Here is a 14785-nt window from a genome sequence, read left to right as displayed (position 1 = left end):
GGGAACATTCCATAAGCGTACAGACTACGGTGAAGGATTGTCAGTAGGCTGTGTAGAATTAGCGCCGTTGGGAATGTGAGAGATGCTGTTGTGCGTTTATTGTGCTTAGAGTGGGTTTGATTTGCGAGCGACCTAGCGAAGTTATATTCAGGAATTTACTAATGGAATATCGATATTGTAAGCAATAGATATTATTGAGGGACCGGGGCGGGCATCGAAATTAGCGACCGGCCAGCCAGCTGGGTCTCGCTTCACCGTCTGAGATCTGTTCTCGCTTGTATGTAGCGCTTCACAGCTACGAAACCAGCACACCACCACCGCTTTACGGTATTTGTGCAAATTTTGCTAACGTTATGATAGGTTTTGTTTTCGCTGTTTTTTTAAACAACTGTTGAGTTGATCGTGCACGTTCATTGTTGAAAGCCATTATGCCAAGATATTGTATTGAGAAAACAGGAAACACTCAATTACATACGTGGTCGCACTACTGGCCGGTTCCTTGTTAAACTGTAATACGAAAGCTGTGTTGCGCGAGCCTAATTAGTTTTTCTTCTATTTTGTGTAATATCTCGTTACGTTTCATGTGTCATGCTTTCTTTTTTATAATGATTTTTATTAATCTGTATATTCGTTAAAAGCGTTGTGCGACCTCCGCATGAATAAATGGGATGATTTCCGCTCAGCATCCGAGACTGGAACGTTCGATCGTGTAGAAGAAGGGGAGCGGCGGCCACGCTATTACTGTTGGTTTAGGTTGATCCATCTGTTTACTTGTTATTTTTTGTACATGTATAAGCTTTTAGTTCGGTAGTTGTTTAAAATAAAGAAGTAAACCCGAATCTACACGTACGCTAAGAAAATATGTTCCGAAGGTGGCAAAAGGAAAGAAAAAGCGTGTAAGTCGTTTTACAATTAGTTTGTTTATTCATCTTGATGCTGTTGCAGCACGTGAATGCGCACGTGCGACACGAAAACAAAAGTTCTGCTACACTATACAGCGAAAGTTCTACGGCGCAAAGGAAAAGAACAAAACAAACTATGGCCATATGGTACTGCCTTATGCAATTAGAACTGGCGGGCCTGAGAGCCAAACCCGAGACCAACGCCACGCATCGTGTGTGTCACCTGTCGGGCAACTTCGTACTGCTGCTCCATCGTCGAGAACAGTTCTTCCTGCTTCTTAATACTGTCTCCCGTCGATTTGCCGCCATTTGAAGGGCCGCTCGCTCCCGTCGCCCCTGAGCTGGAGCCTACCTTCGCCGAGAGGGATGCCGAAGAGGTTCCGCCTGTCGGAACGGGCGATTCCCCTTCCTCGCCCGGCTTGGGCGCTGCATCCTTCACTCCCATTAGGCGCAGGAATTTCGACGCAACCCGACCGTCCGTGTCCTGCGCAAACTTTGCCTGCTCCCATTTGCTTATGTTCGAAGACACCTCCTTGCTTTCGGTTGTCTTGTGGCTCCAGAGCAATTTGCGCTTCTGCACTTGATCCGCATACCGGACCGGATTCACCACGCCCGGGTTGTAGTAGGACGGGAGCGGTACACTGTCCACTGCCTTCTGGCTCTGCTGCAACGCATCGATCCCCATCTTCTCGAGCTGTGCCGCCTTTGCGGTGTTGCGCAGCAGCGCACTCCGGGACAGTAGCACACTCGTGACGGCCGGATCTTGCTGAGCGGGTGGTGTTGTCAGCGGCAGAGCAAGCTGTCCAAGCTTCGATTCGTTCGAAAGGGTCAGTTTGGCGGCAACGGCTGGAGGAATCAGCGAGCTGATCGGCGGTTTCGTTGGGATGCTCATTAGAGAAGGTATGCCTGCCGTCGGGACAAGGCTAGGGGCCGCTCCCAGCAGCGACTGTGTGACGGGTGGGGTGGGCAACAGCGATACGGGCTTCGTCGTCGGGCTTTGCGTGAATCTGCTCGGAGTTGGTAGCAAACCAGCGCCGGTGTAGGAAGCGTTTGTCAATGGTGTTTGTTGCTGACTGGTGCGAGGCGGCGAAGACTTGGTGCAAGATCTTGACCGGGACCGGGAGCGGGAACGGGAATCGCGCGCTCTCGATGATGGTACTCGCTCGTTAGGTGAGTGACGTCGTCGGTGGCGTGATTCGCGTGATTCTGAGCGTCGACTTCTACGATGATCCTTGTCGTAGTCTCGACCGCTTCTCCTATCCTTACGATCATCCTTTCGATCGTATCCACGAGAGTCGCGTCGATTATTATCACGCTCATTGGATTTGCTATAAAGTGGAAGGGGAAGTTATTATCGGATCTAAAAGTAGAAGAAAGTAGAAAATAATTACCTCCAATTTCCTCCCCCACGTCGTTGATCTCGGTGGTAATCGCCGCGAGAGTCCCGAGCCGAGCCACGATCACGATCATAACGGCTACGTTCCCGGTCTCTATCCCGTTCCCGCTCGCGGTCACGCTCACGATCACGGTTACGATCCTTCGGGCGATCCTTTTGGCGCTCTCGCTCCCGATCTCGGTCACGATTGCGCTGTTGACGCTCCCGTTCTCGTGTGCGATCACGCTCGCGCTCGCGATCCTTGTCACGATTTTTACGCTCACGCTCACGGGACTGGCTTCGGTCGCGCTTGCTGGCATCGTGCCTCGGTGGGGAAGATTTCCTTTTATCCTTCCGGTCTGCTTTCATTGGACTCTACAAGGAAACAGGGAAGTTTATTGAAACGATCGAAAGGAATTGGTAGCCGCTTGACGGCAATTTCATACCTTATTGTTACTACCGTTGCCTGTTGAGCGGCGCTGATCGCCCGAAGGCGATTTCGATTGTCTGTTCTTGCTATCCTTTTTCCCGGATGATGTTTTCTCTGACGATTTATGCTCATCAGCACCATTTTTGGCCCGTTTCGTTCGCGATGCCGGCGAAGGACTGCGGGACGGAGACTTCGACTTCGAGCAGCGGGAACCATCCGTTGAGTTAGAACGTGACGAGCTTCGCGACGACGAGGATGACGATGATGAGTTCTACAACGAAAGAAGCAAACGCCATGCGTACGTCCCAGCTGTTGTTTTATACTGCACTCAATCCGCTCGCTGTCGATGCAGTGACGGAATCGAATCGAGCTCGATTCGAACCCGAAAGGCGTCACGCACTAGGCGAGCACAATTGTTTGCAGTAAGTGAGCTTATTGGGAGAAATAGGTTCCTTCTTTCCATAGTTCGATACATAACATTCAGAAAGCAGCGCCGATCGATACCATGGATGGGTGGTGGGCCCAGAATGCACCGATATACGTACTCATTTTACAGTATTTGTAAATTACGCTTTAAAAGAGTAACATTATTGGAAATTGGCGGTAGAGAAGAAGAAAGGGTGAGAAATGTGTCGGTTTCGGTACAAATTAGGTTGCTTTTCTAGCCATACTTACACAGCAAAGCTTCTTCTTACTCACAGCGGATTGCGAAAGAAACGATCCGGCGCTGGGGTTTGCCATTCTCTGAGCGTTTCTCACAATCCGCAATCCCTACGCCCCATCGTCATACACATCGTCAAAACCCGCCCTTTTTCTACTGCTAGGCCGCGCGTGGATCTGGCTACGGGATGTTGGTGTCCAGAAACAGACTGGGCAGTAGCATCTTCCAGGAAAGACAACGCTCCCGATGGAAGAGTGGGAATGTTCGGCGCCTACAGTCCGATGACCGCGCTTGTCGTAGTAGTAGTGGTAGTAGTACGGGGCTGGTGACGTGAATCCAGCAGGTTCGTCGCACTTGGGAGGTTCTTTTGAGTTTGTGTGTTTGTGTGTGTTTTGAGGGATTTTGTGGCATATGCATTTTTTTTAAAAAAGGCTAAATGATTGAGGTGTTCTTTGGACGACAACATAATAGGCGTCAGGATTATTGGCAATTGACAATTGGCGGTGGTTTCGAAAGAAATGAACGAAGTACTGATCGGTTAGTGAGAGATTCGAGAGATGTGAACGGGTTTTGGAGAGATAGAAAATACAAAACAGCTTGGAACATTGGAATGGAGAATTGAGCTCGCTTTTCATAGTTTTTGTTCAGAAACAGTTCCGTTCAAGTAGTATAATTTCACGTACAACTACAGATTGCGTTAAGATAATGCACATTATTTTTCTTTTGCTACATGATTCAGTGGACAACAAGCTAATTTTACAGAGAAAGTGGGAAATATGAACAAGAGAAAGGTGCTAAGCCTAAGTGCATGCATATTTACCTCGTCCCGCTCCTTGCGTGATTTATGCTGGCCCTTGCTTTGCTTTGCATCCTGCTTCTTATCCTTTTGGTCGCGGGCTGACGGCTGTTTGTCCGCGGTTCTTCTTTTGGGTGATCCCGCCGATGCGGACGAGCTCGACGAACCGGTCGGTGAGGCGGTATGTTCCTATGGGAAGGGGCAACTATTCAGGATACATACAGGCAAGACAGGCAAATGGTGTTATTAAGGTGGTCTTTACAACTGACGCTGCAATGTTTCTTCTGCTTTACGGAAACAACCATTTTCCCCAAACAATCCGTAACGTTCACCACTCGACTGGTGGAATTGCTTTGGAATTGACACTCTCGTGACCTTGAGCCAGTGCATCAGCAATGTTTAGTATAGACAGTAATAGGAGACATTACGCTAATCATCATCATCATCTATAAACATGGAATCACATCTCCCCTCGTGATCGCTTTGACACCATTCCACATTGAGTACATGTGCGGTGGCTTAACATTTTCAGACAAAAAAAAAAATCAATAATCTTCAACCGCAGGAGATGCACACGTTACTGTACCCACTCGTATCGTATTTGTGCGATGGTTGGTTAGCACATCCAGCCAGGCACTGCTCGCAAGCTATATTTAATTTTGAAAATTTCTTTTTTTAACCATTCAACGGCGGCGGTGTCACGCATTGGTTAATCTGTACCCTTTTCTGTACACAGATCCGGGATAGCTTCCGTATATGGCCATATTCCCCCCCCCCCCAAAAAAAAGGTCTAGCTTCCATCGCTCCTGGGGGTGTGTGCACGATCACAATATTCACGAAAATGCTTCGCACCGTGCGCGATATTAAAATCGTTTACTGCCTGTAGCAAACATGTAAGACCAAACATTATAACCATTAGCATTAACTATTTACCCGATTCGAGTCCATATCCTCCGATTCATCCTGGTCCGCGGCCTCGTAGTTACGTAGAAAGTCCATGGCGTTATCGAAGCCTACGGACGATGGGTCCGTGCGTGAGAAGATCGATATCCTCGCCACACAGCTCACTGCACGGCACAGTTCGGGATGATTTCGTCGGGAACGCGTAACTTTGCCCAAGTTTCAAATACTCTTCTATTCCGATAGATAAATTCGTTCCGGAAACAAACAAACAAGGTGTCAGAAAATTTCCTAGAAACTTTTTCAGGCTTCTTTCCTATGTTCTATACATGTGCAGTGAATGCTCCGCACGGCGTATATGTGTGTGTGTGTGTGTGTGTGTGTGTGTGTTGGCGAGTGTTTGCTTGAATGCGCTGTCAGAACGTCTATATGGATCTCTTGAGTTCTTGAATGAATTCAAAACACATCGAATCGAATCAGAAAATGCTCGTTTAAATATGGATTTTTCTTAAAATGTGAATGGAATAATGCTCCACAAAACAGGTGATTCCATTTAATCGCTTAGAATGCGTACAAGACCCAGGTAGGAAGAGAAAGTTACTTGATTTTGAATTGTAGCACCGACCATCGCAGGGAGTTAAGTTGCGTATACACGGCGGTTATTTCGATCACATCGCTGGACCCGTCGCAAAATTCGAAAATTTACTTTTTCTATGACAGAAACTTTTAAAACTAATTTATAGAGAGAAGTTATAGCAACGCTTTCCTTTGTCAGTGTACATTTTATTTTTCTTCCGAATATTTCTTATCAAAATTATAGCTCTCCATCGTATCGCGCACAGCTTTCAGCTCGCTGAGCAGCAGCAACGCATCGTTACGGTTGAGATTCACGGTGTGGGCCGTTTTTCTCGGCAAACCGTCCACTATCTCGTTCTGTATCCCGATCTTGAGCTGTATGCAGTCGATCGTATTCTTCGGAATGCTGCAGCTGAAGGTGTCCAGCTGATTGATGCTTAAGCTTTTCTCCCGCAGTACGGCCCGTATCTTTTGCACGTAGTCGTCCAGCAACCGACAGAGGATGGCGGTATGCTCCTTCGGCAATCCGAGCTGCTGCAGTTCCGTGCTGAATTCTGCACTCTCCGTGTTGTACCGAGAGGCACTGGTAAGCAGAAACCGTAAACAGGCGATACCTCCCTTCGGCCCGTCCATGGAACCTTTAGTGATGGAATAGATTTTGCTAATTTCAGCCTCCTGCAATGTACGTTGGAGGCAGAGAACGCGTGTTTTTTAAGTCAAAAACAAAAACCAATCCTTAACGACGATCCTTGGACTTACCGGTATTTCTTCGCCTAGAATCGATTTGGCCGTATGTTCTCCGAGATCGTTCAGCTGGCCGGTGGTGAGTTGGGCCAGATTGGAATGGATTTCGGCCAGCACCCAATCGGGACAGTCGCCATCACCGCAGAAGCCAAATTTCTAAAAAAACGACCAACCAGTAGAATGAGAATACACTCACAACGGGGGACCCAGTACGTCGATACGCTAAGCATAAAAGCTAAATGATTGGTTAAAAACTTTCACCAACTTCATTAAACGGAATGGGCCCAGTTAACGGCGGGACAGTTTGTGGAAGAAGTTGGCAAAGTTGGCGCATAGCTTGGCAATCGGTTTAATTGCTCTCTTCAACCGATGACGTACGATTCACGGCAGGCCGTGAAGAGCTGCCCCGAATTAGTTATACAGACGTCGCAGCGCAAACAACGTGATGGCTTTCGAAATGGAGGGCCCAACAGGGTGGTACGGGGGTTGTAATGATGAAACTTGCACTCCGAACCTCAAAGACGCACCTTTTGCAGTTATCAACTGTCCCGAATCAAGTAGCGTGATCACAGCTGCTCCACAACTCCACAACGACAGATATGTTTTCGTCACGAAAGCAGGTCCACCCTTACTGTACCTGCACTACTTACTGCCAGGCGATACGTTCAAAGGCCAACATAGAGTGGGCATTATTCGGGCACAAAAAGGATTTTCCCGGCTACTGGGATCCGCTGCTGCTGATCCGGTTGCTTTGGTGCAACTTTTCAAATGAGTGGCAACGTGCTTCATCGGTTCCGCTCGGTTGAACAGATTTGATTGCACGACAAGGCGGACGGACGGACGGACGGACGACGGCCGGACTATCCTACCTGAGCGCCATTATTTTCCGGTTGGCTGTTTGATGCGCCCCAACCCAACCCCGGCCGGTGTCATTTAAGGTTAAAACTTTTCATTACGCACGTCCCTTCCTGCGAAGGAGGCGTAAATGACTTCGCCGGGTCAGGGCGGCGGCGACGACGGCGACGGCGACGACGTTTTGATAATGGGTGTAAATCTTAAATCAAGGCAAGCCATCCTATCCCTCCCATCCTTCCCATCAGCATCGCGCGTTAATATTTTTCGTTTGTTAGAAATACTTCAATCGGTTGTAATTGTCAGCAATCAAGGATGCTTCAGTGGCAGTGGTTGGGGTTGGGGGCTGGGTGCGAGCACGCAACTCCCTTCGGAATTATTTTACGAATCGATGATTTGTGTAGGTTTCCACCGAATGGTGGGCCCCGGCGCTGATCTTATTTTGGAAAGGGTAAGGGAGTGTATAAAAAGGACATCCGCCGTTCAACAGGTGCGTCAGTTTGCGTTTGACCGTGGCCGCGTCGACATGCACCCGACCAGGACGACCACGACGATGTCGCGTTCGGCTTTTTGAGTGTGTCCGCGCGGTGTGTGATAAGGGTGTAAGCGACAAACAAACACGCGGATAAAAAAGCAACTTCAGTGCACAGAGAGGACACAGAGCTATTTTTGGAGCAAAAGGATAAAAAAAGTGCAAAAGAAACCGGTGCGCACAGACGCAGTGTGTAGTGTGTGAAGTGTGCACAGGTCGCGGACAGGAAGGATGGCCATATTTTGTCTAGTTCTGGCAACGGCTGCATTTGTGCTGGTCGGTGGCCCTCAGGCATGCCGCTGTGATCGCCCACCGACCGACGAGACCGGGTTCGATGGTGCGAATATTTGGAAAAGTATCCGCGACCGGCTCCTGGCTGGCGCTGGGGATCCTCCTGCCGGCAGCAATTTGATTTCAGTTGCAAAGCTGCCCCACGAAATTGGTCCCACGTTCGCGTGGAACCTGCGGCCACCCGGATCCAGCCCGACCGAACCAATGCTTCTGCAATCGCTGATCAATCGCTACCGGAAGTACATGGTGGAACGATTCGTTCGATTCGATGACGCCTGTTCGCTGCTGTTTGGTGGCGAGACGACGCTCAACGCCGAAGATGAATCGACGGACGGCGACGGCGACAACGAGGACGACATCGGAGAAGCGTTGCTGAACCGGAGAACGACCGACGTTGGGCCAGCGTCGATGGAGGGAAGTGGCACTGCCGTCGGAGGTTCAGCGAGTGCTGGGCGCGGTGGCGGTGAGTCGTTTCGACCGGAAATCAACGGTCTGTTTATTTGATTTTGGAAGTCGCTCGAGGAGGTTCTCTGTTAGCTTTCCCCGTTCAAGAGCATCGTGTATTTTTGTGCGCTACTTGCTCTACACACACACACACACACGTGCGCGCTCTAGCGCGCCCGCGGACATTTACACGCGGAAGTTCTTGGAGGGTTGAAGGGTGAAAAAGGGTATGTTCTTTTTTTTTGTTTTTGGTTGGTCGCATGTCCACCCCACCAACACGAACGATGTCAAGCAAAGCGTGTTGTTTGCTTTTGCTTGTTGTTGACCGGGACGGTCCTGTGAGCCGTTTTAGCGTGATTGCTTTCCGCGGGCTTGGTGTGGTGGTAGAGGGGGAAGTTAGTTGAATTAATGTAACGCAATCATGCAATTATGGCGTGGTGGACTCGGTAGGATGTGTGAGGAGGAGTACGTTTTAAGTGTACTCGGTAGGGAAGCAATTAAAAAATGGCGCATTTTAACGGAAAACTCTGAACCCCGCTGTATTGATTACCGATATGCATGTCGAGCGATCGGTTTTTAGGGCTTGCGAGAAATGCAAAAACACACACATTAAATAATTCGCTCTCTTTTGTTGCTTTTCAGCGTCAAATCCAATGCTTGAAACGATGCCGCTGACTCGACCAACCCGCTACGAGATGTGCTCCCGAAACGCGAAACAGTACTACCGCTGTCTGGTGGAGCATTTTAACGATCAGCAGCTGATGGGCATGCTGCAGGATTATCTCGAAACGTACTGCGACGGTGTCCGGCGTGGCAGTTCGGTGGGGCCACAGAAGCGGGATACGCCACGGTACGTGTCGAAGCAAAAGTTCCACTCGTGGGGTGGCAAACGGAACACGGCTCAGGTGTTTTATCCCTGGGGCGGCAAACGCAACATGCCCCGGACGCACAAGCAGCCGAAGGTGGTCATAAGAAATCCGTTCCATTCGTGGGGTGGCAAACGAAGCGATCCACCAGCCGCCTGATGGACCGGTGAGCAGCCCCTGCCCGATCTCCTCGCATCTCAGGTAGCAGCAGCAGCAGCAGCAGCGGCAGCAGGAAGGTGGTTCGATCATCGGCAGTAAGATGATGGGAACCCGGCCAACGCCGCTGGCCCGCCTGCCTGCCCGACCGTCACCGGCGTCACCGATCACCAGCCGAGTTCGAAGCTTTCCCCTCTGGTCCGTGCAAGGTTGCAGTTTGTGTGTATGTGTGTTTGATACTACCAAGATATTGTTGTTATCATCGTCCAGTCCAGTTGCTAAGCCGATCATTATTGCTCCCGTAAACAGTTCGCCGCCACTCGCCACAATTCTCACACCAGAGCAGCAAGGATATTTCAATAAACAATGCGTTTGCGAACCGAACAGAAGATGGCATGTACGATGTTTTGAGGAGGAAGGAAAGAAACTTACCATTTTGATAAGCGAATGCACCACCCACCGGAAGTTGGAGCTGTGTAAGTAATCACCTTCCTCTGTAAAATTCGAACGTGCAGAGATCACAAAAGAAATCGGATGCATTAGATGAACGGTGGTACAAAGTATAAAACACGAAGAAACTTACTTTTTATCACGCACTGGGCACAATTCGGTATTTGTTTATTTTGCGGCTTTGCAACAATCAACATGATAAAGGGCCGTGTACACGATACGCCGTCAAACAGCTGTCAAACACGAAGGGGAGATGTCTGGGACGAAGCTTTCCGAAGTTAAACTTAGCTTTCCTACAGATGGCGCTCCTGTCGCAGAAGAGTGAAGGGAAACTTTTGGCTCCCCGCAGAACAAAATCGTGCAGTTTTAGGCGCCGTTTTTTTGTTGCGTCAATTTTGCGCAAATTTTGATTAAGTTTCAGCACTTTTAACGGCAGTACTTCGTGAAACGAGAGGTTCAATGAGTCCATCTCTTTCTAAAAATTCAAATAAGCTGGAATGCATTCAAATGAGAGAAATTGTACAAACGAATTTGAATCTTTTCGAAATATTCCACCCATGTCAATCGGTCTGCTAGCTATTTTACCTTTTCAAATGGTAATTTTAACGTAAATGAAAATGAAAGTACCAGTTGAAAGTGCCAAAAGGCATTGTCCCCGAGTTGGAGAGACAGAAAGCGATTTAGATTAGTTTGCTGCACTGTGTGGAATTCTCTCGGCCAACAAACCAAGACGACATTACATTCGAAAGTGTGTAAAGTTGGGCGTGCGGACCAAGAATGCAATGGTTAGAAAGTCTTTGTGATAGGAGTGGCATAGGATTACAAAACGCTTTCGGGAGCTTTCGGTTGATTTGCGATGAGCACCAGCCAAGCCCCGAGTGAAGATGTGTGAAAGTTTTAGCAAAGATTCCCACTCCCGTCGGTAACGGCCTGCGTCGCTGCTGCTGGTATGCGGGGTGTGGTATGCGTTGTAATTCAATCAAATGTTTGGCCAACTTTCACCTACTCGACGAAAACTGCAGAACGATATTGTTGGGATGAAAACACCCCGTCCCTCCGGTAGCGCTTTACCGAGCGCTTTCGCCGTGAGCCATGCATGTTTTAATCTCTTACGTCGTCGTTAATCCGACAAGCGATGTAGGTCCTTTATGCGCTTGACTATGGCCGCACACGAGCGGTGCGAAAAGTTCTAACAAGGGGTATTTTCTTCTCGATTAGATCGTAACCATTCGTTTCGCATTCCTAAGCAGCACCACGTGGAGTAAGAAGCTTGCATGCACCGTAATTGAACCGTGCACTGCATCCCGAGGAAAAGGAGGAGTTGTGACACGAGGAGCAACGAGTTGTGACATCAAACTCGCTTCAGCCATGCTTTTCCCATTGATCTCGCGCACCCATTAGCAGACGTAGTAGGCGATGATGCGTTTCCAAGACCGACGGTGCACCCATTAGTGGGTACTTTCGGTAGCGCCAATTACCTGTTGTGATGCACTTTTGTGTCACATCTGCAACTGCAATCGTAGCCAACAGGTAACGAGTGCAGTGTGGTGCCATTAAAAAATGACGTTGTCTGTAGGGTTTTACTGTTTGCGCCGTAGGAAATGGAACACAGAACGGTATGGACGATCTTCTGATTGAGTTGCAAAATGGCCCATACAGCACACAGTGAGCGTATCGTTTGGCCACGCTCTAGTGTACGCTTCAGACTCCAGGAATTTTGTGCAAAGGTAGCTGTTTTTTGGAAAGTGAATTCACGTACGCAGGCAGAACGTTCGCGCAAGAATGTTGCGTAATGTTTGACCATCGATGAGTCCCCGAAACAAACGATCCTCCTCCGACCTTGAGCGCAAGTGTCGTCGGAGTGTCGGATGTCTAGCGCAGAAAAGGGAAAGGGAAGCTGATCGTACCGTACCAAGGGAAGCTGCGGAGACGATTTGTTTGACGAGCACCCTCCCCCCCCCCCCTTGCCGTCGCAAAAGTGAGACAATGTGGGCAAAAACGGAACAGCATGACGGCAGCGAATTGAGGGCGTCCGATATGTGGAGCGTCGGCGTGATGTCGGACGGACCGGCCACAGGCACCGGGTATGACGTTCAAGGTTTTCGGCAAGAATGGTTCGATTCGAATGGAGCCGCGCGATCGGATTTGGCTGATCCGTTGCGTTCTTTGTACGCTCGATGTGTAAAGAATGTGAAGCCCGACAGCTGCGTGGCAGCGGGTTGATCTGGCAGACTGCCCGTGGACGACATTTGACGACATCTAGATCTAGAATTGGAAGGCAGATTGGAAATGGAGATCTTGGACGATTGGGTATGTCGATATCGATCGATACGCACCGAGAACAGGGAGTACTGTGGCCCTCGCCAGCGAGTGAGAAACGAGCGTTTTACTTTCAAACACGTGGCCGAACGACAACCCCCCAAAACCGGAGCGTTGCCTTACATCCGCCTACTGGCTTGGTGGTCGTCACCACCATCAATTGGAAGGTTGCTTGCCCTTCGATGTTCGTGACGGAAACGGAGCAATTCATCGTATCTCTTGAGCCATCTGAAGCCGCGGGAAACACTGCCACTCACTTTCGACGAACAACAAATGACGAGTGTCATTAGCTCCTGGAGGGAATGGTCCAGGGAGTGGGTTTGGTTTTAGGCGTCGAGCGCGAACTCTCCCATTGTAATGGGCTTTAGGGGCTTTGCTGTACATTTCCTGCCAGTAATTATTTGTAGGTCGTAGGTAAAACATTTCAATTTTCCACATTTCCATACCCCGAATTGACAGCTCGTTAGCTTGCATGTACCGATCGTGACGTACCCGCGAAGGAAACTGGCCCGCCCGTCCTACAACGAAAAGTAAAATTAATTTACTGTTTAAACGTCGAGGAATGCTGAACGAAACCCATCGTTCATCGTGCAGGCCGGAGCATTCCGGGCCAAAGTTTGAAGCATTGATCGCGAGGCTGAAGGGGCCTCTCCGCCTGTCTCCCAGTGTTCCCGTCGCTGCAAAGGATTGAGATAATTCGGTTAACTGCGCTTAATTAATAGCTAATATTTACCCTGTCGAGCGCGGTACGATTGCATCGGCCCCCCCCCCCCCCCTCCCCCGAAATCTGCTCCGGTGCGCTGATGTTTGGTCAGTAATTTACATAATACCTACCATCGATAAACCTCGGATTTGTAAGAGAGCGCAAGCGATCGGGATTGATGTTATAAGGGTTTCTCTCTCTCTGTGTGTGTGTGGATATTATAAATCATTACTTTGAGAAAGCAATGGGACCGTGCCCTCGGTAATATCGGTCTGAATTTGTTCGAATAATAGTAGTAGTAGTAGAAGTTGGCCCATCTTTCCAGACATTCCTGGAAGGTGGTGGTGGTTTCAAGCTGATGCGAGCATTGCGAAACATTGAACCAGTTGGATGCTGATTTTTGCTAATTAAATAAATGGTTTGCTGCTACAGGCTAAAGCACATGTTCGCGTGGAAGTCGTGGAAGTCTGTAATGGAGAGAGCCACCGTCGTTAACACCGCAGGTCGAAGGTGAAATACATCGAGTGTTACGAATGGTTTGCTTAGTGATTTCTGCAGCATTTTCAGGTATCGGCTTGGCTGGCAGACAGAAGGGTAGAAGTTGTCTAAAACTCACCCGCCCTACAGTTCTACACAGTGCTGCACAATATGCACAGGAGGATTCAATTCTCTCGGTAACCGGGAATGAACCACGTGCATTGAGAAAGTAGGAGCGAGAGAGAGTGAATGAAGTGCATGTAAAAAGGACGTGTGCAAGAGTTGAGGAAATGCCCAAGGCGTAAATATTTGAGTGGCAATGATTTTATAATGTGTTCACTCAAACACACACGTGCTAGGGGCTGAGCCAAGGAAAACGGGGGAAAAACGGTGGGAGCCTTCGTCGGGCCTGCTGGGTCTGCTGATGCTGGTCGGATGAGCGATGCCGAACTGGATTGGCCCTAGAGTCCTGCGGATAATGGGTGTAATAGTCCGTGAAGTTAGTGTAAAGTTTGAGTGTGTGTGTGTGTGTGAGAGAGAGGCAGGATGTAGGTGAGCGGTACACGTGCTTACACGTGCTCGAAGCAGTCAGGCGAATCTGCACCGAGTACTAATCAAGAAAAATGACGATTCCATTAGTGGCGTGATGGCATAAATTACGCCTTCTTCCTTACACCACCGTGTCGATTTGCGTGCTGTTAGTTTGTGTGTTTGAGGACTGCTAATGCTAATTAAACCATCTCCCTTGCAGTAGTAGTGTGCCTCGGTACGCAATTTAAGGTTTGATTTTTCACGGGCCCATTCAATTCAACCTCCTCTTTAATGACTTTAAACGATGAGGCTGGGAGACACCCATGGATTGCTCTGCTTTTTGGGAGCAATTTTTTATTTTTTTTTGGTGTAATGTCCAGTCGTCCAGCTCTTCATTTCAGCGATTTCCCATCACGCTGGACACGCGATGATGAAGGTTCTGGAAGGAATTTGTCCACCGTCCCAGTAACGACGCTATTATTATTCATTATCATGATTAATTACAGTTGCAGGGCTGTGTTTTTTTGGTGATGTTGTTGCTACAGCCACTCGCTTTTAAAGGTGTGGGGCGAAAAGTGGCGGGAAAACCTGGGAAACGGGAAATGACTCAGCGCGAGAAGCGAATTAAGGAAAAGTTGTTGTTTTGCCTGTGCTTGTGTTGTGTGTGGTTACAGGAACTCTTTAAAAACGGGCGAAGAGCACACCACGGAAACGATGCCTGTACGCTGTGGATCGTAAAAATAAACCGCCGTTCAAACGTTCGATCAACAGCCCAACGCA

General features: G+C 49.0%; 3 protein-coding genes across 6 annotated transcripts; 1 reads left to right on the top strand and 2 right to left on the bottom strand.

Moving 5' to 3' along the window:
• Nucleotides 1-603: 603 nt before the first annotated feature.
• Nucleotides 604-5437, bottom strand: LOC121588130 (arginine/serine-rich coiled-coil protein 2-like). Of its 3 annotated transcripts, none has more exons than XM_041905768.1 (6): nt 5098-5437; nt 4189-4369; nt 3383-3818; nt 2724-2978; nt 2294-2652; nt 604-2230 (listed from the first exon to the last, which is right to left on the bottom strand). In XM_041905768.1, the coding sequence occupies exons 3-6, from the start codon at nt 3446-3448 to the stop codon at nt 1066-1068; spliced, it is 1845 nt and encodes a 614-aa protein (XP_041761702.1). In that variant the 5' UTR covers nt 3449-3818; nt 4189-4369; nt 5098-5437; the 3' UTR covers nt 604-1065. The 3 variants fall into 3 exon arrangements, with proteins under 3 accessions (XP_041761702.1, XP_041761703.1, XP_041761701.1); XM_041905769.1 differs by having other exon boundaries at nt 3383-3732; XM_041905767.1 differs by lacking the exon at nt 3383-3818 and having other exon boundaries at nt 4189-4353.
• A 389-nt stretch (nt 5438-5826) lies between these two features.
• On the bottom strand, nt 5827-10188 carry LOC121589787 (COMM domain-containing protein 4). Of its 2 annotated transcripts, XM_041908927.1 has the most exons (4): nt 10109-10188; nt 9958-10019; nt 6400-6540; nt 5827-6315 (listed from the first exon to the last, which is right to left on the bottom strand). In XM_041908927.1, the coding sequence occupies exons 1-4, from the start codon at nt 10170-10172 to the stop codon at nt 5848-5850; spliced, it is 735 nt and encodes a 244-aa protein (XP_041764861.1). In that variant the 5' UTR covers nt 10173-10188; the 3' UTR covers nt 5827-5847. The 2 variants fall into 2 exon arrangements, with proteins under 2 accessions (XP_041764861.1, XP_041764862.1); XM_041908928.1 differs by lacking the exons at nt 9958-10019; nt 10109-10188 and adding an exon at nt 6650-6899.
• LOC121589786 (leucokinins-like) lies at nt 7694-9960 on the top strand. The gene is made up of 2 exons (XM_041908926.1): nt 7694-8522; nt 9146-9960. Exons 1-2 carry the CDS (start codon nt 8000-8002, stop codon nt 9526-9528), a joined length of 906 nt encoding a protein of 301 aa, XP_041764860.1. The 5' UTR covers nt 7694-7999; the 3' UTR covers nt 9529-9960.
• Nucleotides 10189-14785: the final 4597 nt, after the last annotated feature.

This window comes from Anopheles merus, chromosome 2R, assembly GCF_017562075.2.
Source record: "Anopheles merus strain MAF chromosome 2R, AmerM5.1, whole genome shotgun sequence".
In the NCBI taxonomy this organism is placed as follows: domain Eukaryota; kingdom Metazoa; phylum Arthropoda; class Insecta; order Diptera; family Culicidae; genus Anopheles; species Anopheles merus.
The sequence above is the reverse complement of the archived record's forward strand: the minus strand, read 5'-3'. Positions and strand labels throughout refer to the sequence as shown.

Bases quoted from the DNA above. Each gene is read 5' to 3' on its own strand.
- LOC121588130 (XM_041905767.1), bottom strand. From the start codon at position 5,163: ATGGACTTTCTACGTAACTACGAGGCCGCGGACCAGGATGAATCGGAG. The intron at 2,979-4,188 runs GTAAATATGCAT...CTTTCGTTGTAG, and splicing joins CACGCAAGGAGCGGGACGAG to AACTCATCATCGTCATCCTC. The intron at 2,231-2,293 runs GTAATTATTTTC...TCCACTTTATAG, and splicing joins CGTGGGGGAGGAAATTGGAG to CAAATCCAATGAGCGTGATA.
- LOC121589787 (XM_041908927.1), bottom strand. From the start codon at position 10,172: ATGTTGATTGTTGCAAAGCCGCAAAATAAACAAATACCGAATTGTGCC. The intron at 10,020-10,108 runs GTAAGTTTCTTC...CGAATTTTACAG, and splicing joins TGCCCAGTGCGTGATAAAAA to AGGAAGGTGATTACTTACAC. The intron at 6,541-9,957 runs GTAAGTTTCTTT...TCGTTTTTTTAG, and splicing joins TGCATTCGCTTATCAAAATG to AAATTTGGCTTCTGCGGTGA.
- LOC121589786 (XM_041908926.1), top strand. From the start codon at position 8,000: ATGGCCATATTTTGTCTAGTTCTGGCAACGGCTGCATTTGTGCTGGTC. The intron at 8,523-9,145 runs GTGAGTCGTTTC...GTTGCTTTTCAG, and splicing joins GAGTGCTGGGCGCGGTGGCG to CGTCAAATCCAATGCTTGAA.